At 40.7% G+C, this 16,382-nt stretch overlaps 1 protein-coding gene across 1 annotated transcript in view; it reads right to left on the reverse strand.

Annotated features, from left to right (window-relative positions):
• Window positions 1-15,519, reverse strand: part of LOC139950273 (solute carrier family 2, facilitated glucose transporter member 1-like) — a 26,661-nt gene extending 11,142 nt beyond the window's left edge. Inside the window, exons 1-5 of the mRNA XM_071948895.1 lie at window positions 15,302-15,519; window positions 14,655-14,756; window positions 2,435-2,595; window positions 1,751-1,875; window positions 810-950 (exon numbers count right to left, since the gene is read on the reverse strand). Coding sequence (XP_071804996.1) covers window positions 810-950; window positions 1,751-1,875; window positions 2,435-2,595; window positions 14,655-14,756; window positions 15,302-15,487 — 715 coding nt within the window. The 5' untranslated portion in view covers window positions 15,488-15,519. The remainder of the gene's footprint in view (window positions 1-809; window positions 951-1,750; window positions 1,876-2,434; window positions 2,596-14,654; window positions 14,757-15,301) is intronic.
• Window positions 15,520-16,382: the final 863 nt, after the last annotated feature.

Below are 16,382 nucleotides of genomic sequence, written 5' to 3' on the forward strand. Positions count from 1 at the left end.
TACATCAAAGAATACAATACTATTGACAAAAGGATACATTTTGTGGAGTTGTATGTTTACTTGAAATATTAAACACTTTAAGATAAATGTGTGGGATTTGCTTGAATTGGTTAACCACTCACCAATGACCAAAATGGATGTCAGTGAAAACAACCCTGATTGCATTGCGGCAAAACAATGGGGGTTGTTTTGGAAGGAACCAATTCAAGCAAATTCCACACAGTATATTTTGCCATTTGTTACACAATAACAATCATTTGCAATACATGGCTACAGGCCTATATATGGCTGTTTTTTTTATTACAAAAGTACACCCAAATACACCTCAGTACTGTGGAAGTTAGACTTGATCTCTAGACGCATGTAAGCTTTTAGTCAAATGTAGAGCCAGGTGTATGACTCAATGCTTACTTTGGAGTTATGTGCTTACAATCACAACTCCTTATAGGGTTAGCGCCAAACTTTTGTACAAGTTTTTACTTGTGTATTAAGCCAAGAATGCTTTGTACACACTCACCCAAGCAAAAGTAGCTGAGCTTTCTAAAAAAGCTGATTTTTTATTTACAAGAAGTAGAGCCATGGGCCCAATTTCATTAAGTCTCTAAGCAAAAAAGCTTAATAAGCACATAATAAGCACAGACAATTACTGATTAATAACAGCAACAGGTTACCGGCCAAAACTACATTAATTTTACATTGTTTGTGACTGGTGCCCCACTCAATTTTTGCATAACAAAGAAATGTGTCAAGCAGTGTTTTCTGTTTAGCAGCTTTATGAAATTGGGATTGGACCCTGGTTTGTAGTTTACCTAAGAGAACGGGAAGACCAAGAACCTGTGATAGTAGAATACCAACAGTTACACCCAGTTGGTTCATCACGCTGATTGCACCACGTAGATTGAACGGAGATGATTCAGATAAGTACATTGGCACAATACCAGTGTTGATGCCTGTGGGAAAACAAACATTGAAAATATTTGTTTAAGAAAACTAATGTTGGAAAAGACAAAAAATTTCAAGCCAATGTAGATAAGACACAAATGTTTCGACAATTTTCATTCGTTTATGATTTAATTTGCATTTGGCAATGTACATGTAGCTGAGAGATCAAGTGTGGTTTTCAAAATCCTTTCTGTGCCTTAAATACCCAGCAGGGTGGATACGTGCGCATGACAAGTCTTATTGTTATTATTATTGTTACAAAAACAGCACAGTCACCCATTGGGTTTTGATGCATTGTACTTTGTCAAAACGCCTCTTTACAATGTATATAGGAACTGCTGTATTATTATTGTATTGAGTTACAGCATTTTCTAACCTTTATAAATATAACTGCATACAGTTTGATTCTGTTGTCGACTGCAGTAGAAAATTGATTATAAATGCTTTACAAGTGGTTTTGCATAACATCATAATTAGATTTATAGAAATTGGCATCAGGTATAAAGAATATTAATTTTGGTTTAACCCATTACCCAGTGTGAGTACACAGCACTAACTCACATGGATGAACATGTTTATTGGTAAAACCAAAATTAATATAAGAATCAAAGTCCAACAGTTTGGGCGTTGAGTTGTGTTGTGTTGCGGGATTAGAGTGAGAAAGGACCCTGTGAGTTAGAGTAAATGTTTGTTTTGGATGTTTTGTTTGTGATGGTTTTTTTTGTGATGTTTTGTTTGGGATGTTTTGTTTGGGATGTTTTGTTTGTGATGTTTTGTTTGTGATGTTCTGTTTTGGATGTTTACTGACCACAATTGACTCCCACGATGATTCTTCCAATAATGAGCATCTCATAAGACGAAGCTAACTGACTGAAACCCATCAGGAGAGCGGCTAGTACAGCTAAGGCATTATTCATCAATAAACTGCCTTTCCTAAAATAGAAAGAACCAAAACAATGATTTTATTTCACAAACCAACAATTTCAATAAACCAGGGAACTGACAATAAAAGGAAAGTCTATAAACTCTTCACATGAGTATTTAAATTAGTCACATGATTTTGGGACACATTAGAAAAAAGAACAAAAATTGTTGCATAAGTTAAAATTCTCGGCTTATCGCCAGTTTGTGATCATGTGATAATCTTTATCAGATAAAGCTTGTATTTACAAGCTGTGCATGATGGATTTAGATGAAGGTACCCTTTATTTACTGGTGCTACCAGCCAGCATTGCCACCCTGTACACTGTCAAGCACAGCTATGATGGACATTTTAATGGCTTTCATTTTATACCCTCAAGCCCGCAACAGTTGATAAACCAATTAGCACTGCACCAGACTGCAAATTCATCATTGAAGTCTTTTACACATCAACCAGGAAAGGGAAAAGTCTCAAGATTAATGTAATATTTATAAATAACTATTTCCAAATAACCAGGTGTGATATTTGGTTCATCAAAAAAACACAAGAACATTTTGTTGAAGTACCTACCTTCCAAATCTATCTGCCATAGAACCAGCAGTTAAGGATCCAATCATCCCACCAACTGCAAAAATGGCCACAGTTGTCGCAAAAAGAAACTCATTTTTATCATCTGGCATAAAAGAACCGGTCCGTCTGTATTCCGTTTCATTGAAGAAGCTTTGAATGATCTGAGTAACAAAAAGTGATAAAACTCAATTAAGTGATAAATCTTAACTCAGAAGGTTCATGAGTAAAAAAACAATAATATTCACTTGAAAATAATCTATTTTCATGAGAAGTGTTTTTCTTCATCTCTGAAATCAACTAAAGCATGGAATAAGTTAACCGTAAAAAATGACTCAGCAAAATAACATAAAGTTGAACATTTTAGTTTCTAAGCAGCTTAACGAAACTGTGCCCTGTTGGAAGTGTAGTAAAGGTTTAAATCAGCCTATAATCTCTGTTGACATGCCATTTTGAGATATGGTGGACACAGCACTGTGGTCCACTATTAGGCCAAATAAAAACAAATACCAGTTGATCGTCCGGATTTTGTCAAAAAAGAGGATGATGAGGACCTTATTATTTATTATTTACTCTTTTTTTTCCAAGATGGCCGCTTAGTATTTCAAATCAAACAGGCCACCAATTCTTCAATTTGAATCAACCGCAAACTTATTTTATACATATTTGTTGCATGAGGACCTGTGTTAACTATTAACAGGGTCGGATAACACTAAAAAGATTTGCTGGTAAGCATTCACTAAGATTGTTTTATGAAACAGACGGTTACAAGTGTTCAAAAGCATCACAAAGATTAATTAAAAAATAAAAAATAAAACAATAATGCGGCCCCAAAAAAGGATGCGGACGTGGATGATCAACTGGTATTTTTATTTATTTGGCCTAGGCTTGGGTAAATCTGTCCGTATACACCCAAACCAAACAGTGCACTCATTAGGTGTCCACCATCGGCTTATGGTCTTGTAGGCCTAAAAACTTCACTCTTGAAGGGCCACAGCGATTTCCCTTTGGTGTAAAGTAGCACCTTAAGGAAGAATGTTAATTAGTACAGGAACCTTTCAAAGGGCTACACAACAAAAGCACAGGGTTCCATTGCAACTGCTGTGGGCGATGTGTGTTATTTCCAGGCCAGATCTTAGTCTTTGGTTCCCATGGTCCCCTAAAAATGTCTTGGTCAGATTTCCAGAGTGCATTCTTGGTTAAAACTGAAATTCCAGGCCTCTGGGAGTGGTAGAACTTCTACGCAGTTTCAAGTGTCATCATTTAAAAACTTCAATAACATGGTCTCATCACTCATTCATGTGACGGGCAGAAAAACGTGTGTAAAACGTATTTTTTATGCTTCTTTGTTGACTTAATATATTCATTTATTCACACTTTAAACTCCGGTTCAAGCGCCCCCAGCGGTGGCTTTATTTTCAAATTTATCAATTCGGGTCATTCTATACTTTGATGTCGGGAGAATAACAACTGTCAACTTCTTGTTCTTCTCCGACAGGTAATGATCTTTTCTCTTTATTTATTTCACATTTCCCCTTTATCATAAATTGCATTTTACCTTCATACAATACCTTGCATTTATACTTGTTTTATACATTTTGCTTAGATTTATAGCCACTTTTTAATGTTGTTTTGGCAAGATTCAGAATTGAGATTCGGCAATCAGGAGTTCCGCCCTTTTTCAGAACTTAGTTTCATTAACCTTTCTTTATTTATTATACATGAGTTTGAGTAATTAGAAAGAGATATTTGAGCTCTTGATGAGTAATATTTCTTTAGGTATATTTGCACAGTTTGCAAGGTTTATTTAATTGAATATTTGGGCTTTTCCAAGATGGCGGACGCCATAAAGGTTTTGGCGGGAACCTGCCAGAGGAAATACTGTTTTGTATTAATTCTTTCTTTAATGTTGCCATCCAACTACAATCGCTATTTGATGGCCTTAGTTAGTAATCGCTTAGACATTAATGTATATTTTCTAGCGATGTGTCTTTTTCTAATTGTTTAATTCCGGGGCTGAGAGAAACCCGCCCCGTTTGTGGATTTATAGTTGCCTTATTCTTTGAATAACTCGTAGGCATAAGCACTGTATATATTAACGTTTATTTTATTGCCATGTTATTGTTTCTCATTTAATATTATTGGATTCTATACTTGGATGTCGGGAGAATAACAACTGTCAACTTCTTGTTCTTCTCCGACAGATTATGAATAAAGCCCAGAGGCCAGAGAACTAAGATATGTTTCCACTTTAAAATCTTTCATTTAAACCGGTCACAAAATGGTGGAGAATCCGGTTCTGTGGAAAACATTTTCTTGAACAACTCTGCAAGCTTAACCATTCACCTGTTTGACACTCCTGAAGACTACGACTCTACCATAAAATCCTGGCTCTCGACGACACCGACTCTACCGTAAAATCCTGGCTCTTGACGGCACCGAAACCAGACACACCAACACGCCCGGGGATACACCAACAGCCCGGAACTACACCGATAGCCTGGGGCTACAAATCGCCGGTCCGGGGCTTCACCAATCGCCCGGCGATACACCAATAGCCCGGGCTACACCAATCGCCAGCGATACACCGATCGCCCGGTGTTACACCGACCGGAGGCACACCGCACATATTTTCTACTATGGCTCAACATGTTCACGAAACGCCACCGAACTCAAGTTAACGCTACCTGAAAGTGCAACAACTTCCAAGAACAATAACCACGCAAAAACTTAATCGACGAACCATGGTTGACTCAGGTCACACCTGAACAATTACAGAGAACGCCTCAAGACAGTAGCTATATCGACTTGAAATTCGGAAATCGTCAAGTATCAACGAACAATGGTTGACTCGGGTCACACCTGAACAATTACAGAGAACACCTCAAAACAGTAGCTATCTCCAGTGGAAATCGGAAGTCGTCAAGACTGCAATCCAAAGTAAGCATTGAAGTAAAACACAAAACAAATTCCAGTAGCTCTTTCGAATTCTTTGCATTGCAAGTACGTAATACTAGTAACATGTACTACTGCTTTTAACATCTGCAAGAATTTTTTGAGTTACGTAATAGTTTGTTTACAAAACAAGTGCACTTACCTTTTCATTCTAAGGTGATCAATCCATTATTGATTCTAGTTGTGTATTTTTGCTTCAAAGTGTGGTTTCGAAATTCCTAGTTGTACATTACTTTTGGAAGCAACACCCGCTTTTTATACAACATTCCTAGCTGGTGCTATTTACTCGTTTAGCCTGTTGTAAATTGTTTAGTGGATTTGTGCTAAATCTCTTTGCATTTTATTTGTGCTGAATCCCTTTGCATTTCATTAGTGCTGAGTTCATTACAGAGTGTGTAGAGCAAATTTACCTTTTATGCCGAGTTGCGTGTAAGCTAAATTGAGTATTTTTGAGTCAGTGTTTTATAGACACAAGGTTATTCTATTTTGATTGCTCACACTGATTTTAGAGTGAAGCCAGCAACCATTATGATGGTAGGGAGAGTGTAAATATTGTTTTTTTATTTAAATTGCCTTTACGATTTTTTTGATCTTGATATTAATTGATTAGGATCGAGGCAGTTTTGTACAAAGATTTGCTTGATATATTTACTGATATTTGTGTACAGTGACTTCAGTTACTGTGTACTCTGAAACTTGAGAAATTAACCTGTTTTCAGAATTAAGTTTGATATTTTCAGACCATCCAATTTCTAGCATGGCAAACTCAAATAATGACGAATATCCTATGCTATCACCTACAACATTCCGAGGTGACCACCCTCCTCATCTAACTCCACAACGTCCTCCACCATCTCCTACACAAAGAAGACCACGACGTCATCCAACCTCACTACCGGAAGAGTTCTTAGATGACCTGGTTCAACTTCGGAGACAAGTGAGCCAAAACTTCAACTTCACCATGCAGCAGCAACCACAGCAACAGCAGCAAGAACAAGTCAGAACCAGCCCTACACCTGCCACTACTGCGTCACTACCACGACGTAGCTCTCCTTCATACACGGAACAACTGAGACAGCATGAACGACCAAACAGCCCCTTCCATAGATCTCCGTCAGAACACAGAAACCCTCTCACCACCAGGACAACAACACCAAGACGAAGTCCTACCTCCTTCATGGGTGTGCCCCCAACATCCCACAGAGTTGGCCAATCTTCTTCTCAACTAACTTCTCAACATCTCCAACTGATGCCGTCTCACCAAGTGAAGCACATACCGACTTTTACTGGCCAAGAAAAGACACTCTCCATCGATGACTGGGTACGAGACGCAAGCTATCTGATCGACACCACAGCAATACCAGTTCATCTTCAATTTTCTACAATTGTTAGATATCTGGGAGGCTCAGCCAGGAAGCTCATTCTCAATCTACCATTGGAACTCCAGACTCCAAAAGACGCTTTTGCAGAGTTAAAGGCACAGTTCAGTGACATACTTTCTGGAGGAGACCCTCTTGCAGAATTTTATGAGAGAACACGACGCCAGAACGAGTCCCCGAGCATTTATGCAGTAGAACTGGAAGCTACCCTCAGAACAACTGAAGAACGCATGAACAGGTCAATTTCTCCTTCAGACAGAAACAGAATGTTGACTCAACAATTCATGCGTGGTGTCAAGGATGACAGAGTAACACAAAGACTAGCGCCCATGAAGCCTCGTGAAATGACCTTCCGCGACCTCCAAGCTGAACTTCGACTCATTGAGAGAGAAAACCGAATGGACGCCGCTCTCCATCCTAGACTGACGAAGCAACAGACGTCTCAACCACCAAAGCCTCAACTACAATCAAGTCAGCCACCCTCTTCTTCAGAACAGAAGGCATCGCTTCTACGTCCTGAACAACAAGTTGAATCCTGTAAAAGACCAGAGTATGATCCCCTACTTATGCAAGATGTCATAATGCAGATGCAACACCTTACCCAAGAGGTTGACAACATCTCCAGGCGACGAAGAGCACCACAACCCAACCTCAACCATACAGCAAAGAACGGAGTCTACATCTGTTACAATTGTGGTAAAGAAGGTCACATAGCAAGGGGATGCCGCAGTGAGCCTTTAAACTACCAAGGCCCACGGTCACAGGGCAAACCGTCAGAGGCCAACAGATAAACCGCCCTTCTCCTTCAGTATCTTCTTCGTTGTCTCCTTCATTATCTCCTTCATTGCCTCCTTCATTATCCTATTCAATTTCTCCTTCAGTATCTCCTTCATACAACATCAACTCCACAGAACATCAAAAGCTGATCGGTCCTCACAACGAAGAGATAATTGATATTCTGGGTAAGAAATGCAGAGCTTTGATCGACTCCGGTTCCCAAATTACATCCGTCACCAAAGACTTATGGCTATCACATCCATCACTCAAAGACCTGCAACTTACCTCGGCTGATGTCCGGATAGAAGGCGCCAGTGGATCTGCAGTACCCTATCTTGGCGTAATTCCTATCACTATAGAGGTCATGGGTTTTGTCTACAGGGATGTACCAGCCTTCGTCGTCCCCACAGATCCCTACAGAGCTGAAGTACCTGTTCTCATTGGAACAAACGTCATCAGGGCATCTAAGAATCACCAGCAACAAGTAAGAGGCAAACGTTTCATGGAACTGGTTGAAAGGGAAAGCACAGCCTGGCATACAGCTTACATCAACACAACTACCTCAAACAACTTCAACCACAGTGGCAAGATGGGTTATGCCAAGTACACCGGTAGCCACCGTCGTTGCATCCCAGCTGGTGAAGAGGTCGACATAATTTGCCAATCCCCGCCCAACCCATCTGGCAATTCTTATACTGCTATCGTTGAAGGAATTCAGAACAGTCACATCTCATGCTTGAGAATTGGTAGCATTGTGACAGACATCGGCCCCGACCGTCGAGTTCCAGTAAAGGTGTGCAATATAACGAAGAAACCTATCACGATCACGAGAAACTGCAAGCTGGCACAAGTGTCTTACGTCATAAAGGTAGAAAACCCTCAACAAGCTCTCCTTCAAACTCCCACTGAAGAGACACACAACACTCAAGATCACACTATTGGCAGGGTGAATTCAATCACTGAACAACTTGAACAGGTTATCCCAGCACTCGACCTTTCCAACTCTGTCTTAGAAGATGACATACAACTGAGCAAACTGACAAATCTTCTTCAGAAACACAATGACATCTTCAGTAAAAGCTCACTGGACTTTGGCCATACAACAACAGTGAAACACTGCATTCCCTTGATCGACGACAAGCCAGTTAGACTTCCTCACCGACGGATTCCACCTAACCAGTATCAGGCAGTTAGGGAACATCTGAAGGGCATGGAAGATGCTGATGTCATACGGAAGAGCTGCAGTCCTTATGCTTCACCCTTGGTCATTGCTCATAAGAAGGACGGTTCGTTAAGAATCTGCATCGACTATCGTCAACTGAACAACAAAACTACAAGAGATGCCTACCCACTACCACGCATAGAAGAAGCTCTAGACGCTCTTGGCAAAGCTACTCTATTCACAACTCTAGACTTGACTTCGGGATACTGGCAAGTGGAAATGGATGAGAAAGACAAACCGAAGACTGCATTTACCACTCCAATGGGGTTATACGAATGTAACCGGATGCCTTTCGGCCTACAGAACGCCCCTGCCACTTTCCAGCGCCTTATGACGATGTGTCTAAGCGAGCTAAACTACTCCACCTGCCTACTGTACCTTGATGACATTATTGTATTTTCTTCTTCGTTTGACCAACACATTGAACGCCTAGATGAAGTATTTTCTTGTCTCCGTCAGCATGGGTTGAAGCTCAAACCGCAGAAATGCAATCTCCTTCAGAAAGAAGTTAAATACTTGGGCCACATTGTTTCATCCGAAGGTATCGCCACTGACCAAGAAAAGATATCACAGGTTCGAGACTGGGCTACCCCAACAAACCGCAAAGAGCTACAAAGATTCCTAGGATTCACGGGCTACTATCGACGCTACGTTAAAGACTACGCAAAGATAGTGGCACCACTCTACAAACTGACCGCAGGAAATCCCAAACAGCGAAAGAACAAAATACCACACCTCAAAGCACCTCCATACATATGGACTGATGAGGGACAAGCAGCATTCAATCTCCTCAAGGAACTCATGGTCTCATCTCCAATTCTAGGCTATGCGGACTACAGCAAGCCCTTTCTCCTTCAGACAGATGCCTCTGGCGTGGGCTTAGGTGCTGTTCTCAGTCAAATCCAAGACGGACAGGAAAAGGTAATAGCCTACGTCAGTAGAGGATTGAATCAAGCTGAATCGCGTTACCCGGCCCATAAACTGGAGTTTCTTGCGCTAAAATGGGCAGTGACAGACAAACTCCGAGACTATCTTCTTGGCAGTACTTTTACAGTCCTCACTGACAACAACCCCCTACTGTATGTCACCACCTCAGCAAAACTAGATGCAACCGGCCAGCGTTGGGTAGCAGCTCTGTCACAATTCTCCTTCACAGTGAAATACAAGCCAGGGAAGAACAACGCTGTAGCCGATGCACTATCCAGAAAGCAACATCCTGAATTGAAACAACCTGTCTCCTTCAATACACAACCCCCTGCCATGACAACACCAGTCTCCATCAATACAGAATCCTTTGAGATTACTCCTGATGTTGTCCAGGCAATCTGCAATGGTCATCCACCTACAGGCTACCCATTCATAGAACCACCGGTAGCACAGTGTGGTGTGACAACTAGACATCAGGCCAAGCTACTCAAACCTGAAAAACCTCTAGCCGAAAATGACGAGCTACCAAGGCTATCGACCAAACAAGTTGCTCTCTCCCAACGAGATGATCAAGATATATCAAGAGTGGTATGGTTTCTGGAACAGAAGCACAGACCAGACTTTGCTCAGCGAAGTAGAGAGACCCCCGAATGCCTCATCTACATCAGGCAGTGGAATAAACTGGTACTAAGAAACGACGTACTGTACAGAACTCGCGAGGCAACCGACGGGACGGTCTCCTACCAACTTGTACTACCCAAATGTTACAGGACAACAGCAATGTCGGGTCTCCATGATGATATCGGCCACATGGGATATGACAGGACACTAGACATGATCCGCAGCCGATTCTTCTGGCCCCGCATGGCACAAGATGTAAAAGAATGGTGCGTCAAGTGCAAGCGTTGCTGCCTCAGAAAAACCTCTCCATCAAAAGTAAGAGCACCACTAGTCTCCATCTCTACAACTGAACCTCTAGAGCTCGTCTGCATAGACTACCTGAAACTGGAACGCAGCAAAGGCGGTTTTGAAAATGTTCTCGTAATAACTGACCATTTCACAAAATACGCTCAAGCTTTTCCCACGCACGATCAGAAAGCAGAAACCGTAGCTAAGGTCATCTGGGAGAAATTCATCCAACATTACGGTTTCCCAACACGGATACACTCAGACCAAGGACGCAACTTTGAGAGTCAGCTCATACAGGAACTCTGCAAAGTCTCGGGGATAAAGAAAAGTAGGACAACTCCATACCACCCCCAAGGAAACGGTCAGACTGAGAGATTCAACCACACCCTTTTAAATATGTTGGGAACACTTGAGGACAACCAGAAGAAAGATTGGAAGAACTATGTAGGTGTGATGGCACATGCATACAACGCCACCCGTCATGACACAACAGGCTATGCACCATTCTATCTGATGTTTGGACGCCATCCGAATCTTCCAATTGATCTGATGTTTGGGTTGGATACGAGACACACAGACGATCAACCAGACTACGATGACTACGTCGAGAAAATGAAAGAACGACTGATTTTCTCCTATGACGTGGCAAGCAAGTCATCTAAACAAGCCAAAAAGAAACAAAAACGCATGTACGACAGGAAAACAAAAGCGTCACCCCTTCAACCAGGAGACAGAGTTCTTGTCCAGGTGAAACATTTCGAGGGCACCCACAAAATAGCCGACAGATGGGAATCAAGTCCCTACACCATTATCACCAAATATGACAACACACCAGTGTATAAAGTAGTATCTCTCTCCGACGGCAAAGAACGAACCATACATCGAAATCTTCTCACACCATGTGTGTTCCTTCCCGTGGATCAAGAAACTGATGAAGAAACTACAGAAGACAACAACACCTCAAACAAAACCACCGAAGAGCCCAAAACCATTGCAACTTGCAATCTCCATCTGAAATCTCACTCTTCTTCAGACATCTACTCTGCAAAGGTAGAGAAGGGAAGGCAGTTGTGGGAGCGGTGGAAAAGCCCGAAGATGGCGATGGCTAGAAAACGGATGGGTCTGAATTATTAACCATGTTTTCTTGTCTTCCCTCTCCCCTCTATGATCAAATTACTGTGCATTACTCTTGCTTTGCTTATCAGGTTTAAGTTAACCAAACAATTAGATTTGATGCTTTAATTTAAAGCGTCAATGTTGATGTCCAAAAGCATCACATTTATCTTGTGGTTTTGGTTTCAGAAAACTTAAATTAAGCAAAGTAATTTGTAAATATGTTCCATTTGTATAAATAGTGGATTGTCAGGTAGAATTTTGACATCCATGTAAATATTTGTGTGTTTTAAATTTTGTTTTCCTGCACTAAGTTTTGCTGCCAGTTGTATTAGAAAAAACGCATGTCGAGGACGACATTTTTTAGTAAGGGGAATAATGTGACGGGCAGAAAAACGTGTGTAAAACGTATTTTTTATGCTTCTTTGTTGACTTAATATATTCATTTATTCACACTTTAAACTCCGGTTCAAGCGCCCCCAGCGGTGGCTTTATTTTCAAATTTATCAATTCGGGTCATTCTATACTTTGATGTCGGGAGAATAACAACTGTCAACTTCTTGTTCTTCTCCGACAGGTAATGATCTTTTCTCTTTATTTATTTCACATTTCCCCTTTATCATAAATTGCATTTTACCTTCATACAATACCTTGCATTTATACTTGTTTTATACATTTTGCTTAGATTTATAGCCACTTTTTAATGTTGTTTTGGCAAGATTCAGAATTGAGATTCGGCAATCAGGAGTTCCGCCCTTTTTCAGAACTTAGTTTCATTAACCTTTCTTTATTTATTATACATGAGTTTGAGTAATTAGAAAGAGATATTTGAGCTCTTGATGAGTAATATTTCTTTAGGTATATTTGCACAGTTTGCAAGGTTTATTTAATTGAATATTTGGGCTTTTCCAAGATGGCGGACGCCATAAAGGTTTTGGCGGGAACCTGCCAGAGGAAATACTGTTTTGTATTAATTCTTTCTTTAATGTTGCCATCCAACTACAATCGCTATTTGATGGCCTTAGTTAGTAATCGCTTAGACATTAATGTATATTTTCTAGCGATGTGTCTTTTTCTAATTGTTTAATTCCGGGGCTGAGAGAAACCCGCCCCGTTTGTGGATTTATAGTTGCCTTATTCTTTGAATAACTCGTAGGCATAAGCACTGTATATATTAACGTTTATTTTATTGCCATGTTATTGTTTCTCATTTAATATTATTGGATTCTATACTTGGATGTCGGGAGAATAACAACTGTCAACTTCTTGTTCTTCTCCGACAGATTATGAATAAAGCCCAGAGGCCAGAGAACTAAGATATGTTTCCACTTTAAAATCTTTCATTTAAACCGGTCACATTCACTTCCAATACTGTTGGTTTTTACTGTACTATAGCTGAGAGAGTAAAGCAGGGGTTTTTAAATCCTAACAGTGTGTACAAAAAAAGCAGTCACCCAACCTTCAATATCCATTGAATGGGTTTTGAGGCATCGCATGGTGAGGTCTAAGCATTGAGTGGTTTTAGTCTATTTGCTTAGCATGGAGGAAGAATCAAGTTTCCTATACCATGTATATGTAATCATAGAGCTTGGGTCCTCCCTCTATGATGTAATCTACTCAGTAGGGTAAAAAGCAAAGACAATTTCGAATTCAAAGAGCAAATCAACACAGCAAAGTAAATAAATACACAGCATTAAAATGCGACCTAAATATTCATACATACATGTAAGTTACAGTTAGTTACATAACACTCAAGTAAATATTGACTGGAGAATTGCTGGTCACACAGCATTACTTATTCAACCCATAGAGCTACAGCATCACCTCCATGGATCAATCCTAGCTCTATGCTTCATGATTCAACATGGCATGGCAATTCACTATGAACATTCACACGTCACATGTTTGCACCCATTACATCATCCTCGCTCTATGGTTACATAAGTACAGGAGTCAACCACATGGTTAGTGCATTGGTTAGCGGCAAGAGACAATCTTATACTATAGGCCTACAATGACAAAGCATTATTATAGCAAAGGACCATAGAGTATCCACTGTCCCTCACAAAACTAACATCTTCAACCCAACTGTTCATCTTGGATAGTAGTATGGATATATCATTGGCTGTTTGTGGTCCTAAAATTAAACACTTAACAGAATGAAAGGTGTGCTATGCAGTTGAATGATTTGTGTACACACCAGTGCAGAAATGACCAGTGCATTTGGTGGAGTATTGTTCCTCGTTTATAAAGGAACTGAGAAACACTTTATATATTATATATTGCATTTTGTTTTCAGGGTCTACTTAAAAATGCACACCAAATTTGTGTGAAATATTTGTATGTGTTGACTCTTTACTGATCTGTTTGATAAATCAGTTAATTACAATGTCAACAAGTGTCAAAGGTCAAGAGATAGGTTTCATAAGAAAGGAGTGGTGAGATTTTAAAAAGGCATTGCGCACTAAAACTATGCTCAACTTTACCCAGAAGTTGAGTGCTACAGTATGCATAACAATGCAAAACTTGACCTTTTATTCTTGATTTGGCAAACGTGAGAAATATTTCATTTATAAGTATCTATAGCTGCTTGGTAAGATTTACAAGATAGCCAGTGGGTTAGTAAACTCAGTAAGTGCCTTTTTGAAGCATGAATTTTCTGGGGTTTTGTTTCCTAGGGATTGTTGGGAGTGTGAAAAACCAATTTTGGCAAATTAAGCCAAAGTCCTTCCAATCAAACTTTTTTAGAGTTGTATTAAGGAAACTAAATAAAAAAAATTGTTTCCCATATTGTAATCAATTCTAAATTTGGTGTGTTTTAAAATTAATGTAAAGCAAATGATATTCTTGGTTAATATTTGTTAAACATTGCTTTGTCATAGCAAGCAGTTAAATTGTAAAAACTGTCACCAGAAAGAAACAATTTCTATTTCATACTCACTGGTTTGGGGTTGTTGATGACGCCAGTATTGTAACCAAACTGTAGAGATGAACCAAGTACAGCGGAACATGTTGCAAAAACAAGAGGTGCTGTCAAGGATTCCTGAAAGAAAATTATATGTGTAGATGTTACAAATGATTCAATTCACAAACAGAATATAAACTGATTCCAACATTTTTTATACTGGGATCAATCAATTTGGATCTCAGACAACTTGTCAAATTTTGTTGTTCTATATGTAAATTTGTATACACAGTGTTTTTTGTTTTAATGTGGTTCCTTATTGTTTGCAATTGTTGGCCTGTAGCATGTGTAGTAGGTACAAGCATGTACAAGCTTCAAATCACAACCAGGGACCCCAGAAAAAGATCCCCGCTGAAAATTCTTATGAAACAATTGCCAAATACGTTCGGACATTATGAGCCCATCCGGCCGGCCCGCCGACTCAATCACATTGGGGGGATTGGTCCGAACTTCCCTACCACTGCCAGCATCACCGGCCATAGAGAACGGACAAGGACAAGGACAAGGTCCACGTGTGTGTGAATGAAAACTCAAGTCGTCGGAGCCCCTCATCAACTCAATCAAAAAGAGACAAGAAAAGCTGATGTCAAACAAAATAAAGAAAAGAGAACTTAAAACAGTACCTGTTTAACGGTATGCGAGTCGTGTGCTTCATTTTCAAGCCCGTTCTTCTCATTCACTGAGGGTTTTGATTCCATGACGTTCTCCCCTTTTTTGCCGTCCATTCTTGAGCGTGTTTTATCTTCATCTACGATACTACTACTAGCGGCGGTTGTGGACCATTGATCTCCAGACGTTGACCCGTACATTTATCACTGAGCACGGCGGGCAGAACGGAAGATGATGCGTGACTCCGCTGAAAAACCATCACGTGTCAGTGTGTTTGGTTTGATAACATAGCGCTAGGTTCAAAGGTCAGCATAGACTTGGCACAAGGCGTCAGTGATCGATGGTGTGCGCCCTCATATGGTACGATTTAACCAATCGTTTACTACAGCAAATCAGGGGGTAGACTGGGGCTCCTGTCATTGTTCAGGCTAACCAGGGGATGACTTTGTATGGAGGTGCCTTTATATGGGGGTGACTTTATAAGGGCGTGACTTTGTAAGGGGGTGACTTTGTAAGGGGATGACTTTGTAAGGGGGTGACTTTGTGAGGGGGTGACTTTGTAAGGGGGTGACTTTGTAAGGGGTGACTTTGTCAGGGGGTGACTTGGTAAGGGGTGACTTTGTAAGGGGGTGACTTTGTAAGGGGGTGACTTTGTAAGGGGGTGACTTTGTAAGGGGGTGACTTGGTAAGGGGTGACTTTGTAAGGGGGTGACTTTGTCAGGGGGTGACTTTGTAAGGGGGTGACTTTGTAAGGGGGTGACTTTGTAAGGGGGTGACTTTGTAAGGGGTGACTTTGTAAGGGGTGACTTTGTAAGGGGTGACTTTATAAGGGGTGACTTTGTAAGGGGTGACTTTGTAAGGGGGTGACTTTGTAAGGGGGTGACTTTGTAAGGGGGTGACTTTGTAAGGGGTGACTTTGTAAGGGGGCGACTTTGTAAGGGGGTAACTTTGTAAGGGGTGACTTTGTAAGGGGGCGACTTTGTAAGGGGGCGACTTTGTAAGGGGGTGACTTTGTAAGGGGGCGACTTTGTAAGGGGGCGACTTTGTAAGGGGGTGACTTTGTAAGGGGGTGACTTTGTAAGGGGGTGACTTTGT

This window comes from Asterias amurensis, chromosome 18 (assembly GCF_032118995.1).
Source record: "Asterias amurensis chromosome 18, ASM3211899v1".
NCBI classification, from domain to species: Eukaryota; Metazoa; Echinodermata; class Asteroidea; order Forcipulatida; family Asteriidae; genus Asterias; species Asterias amurensis.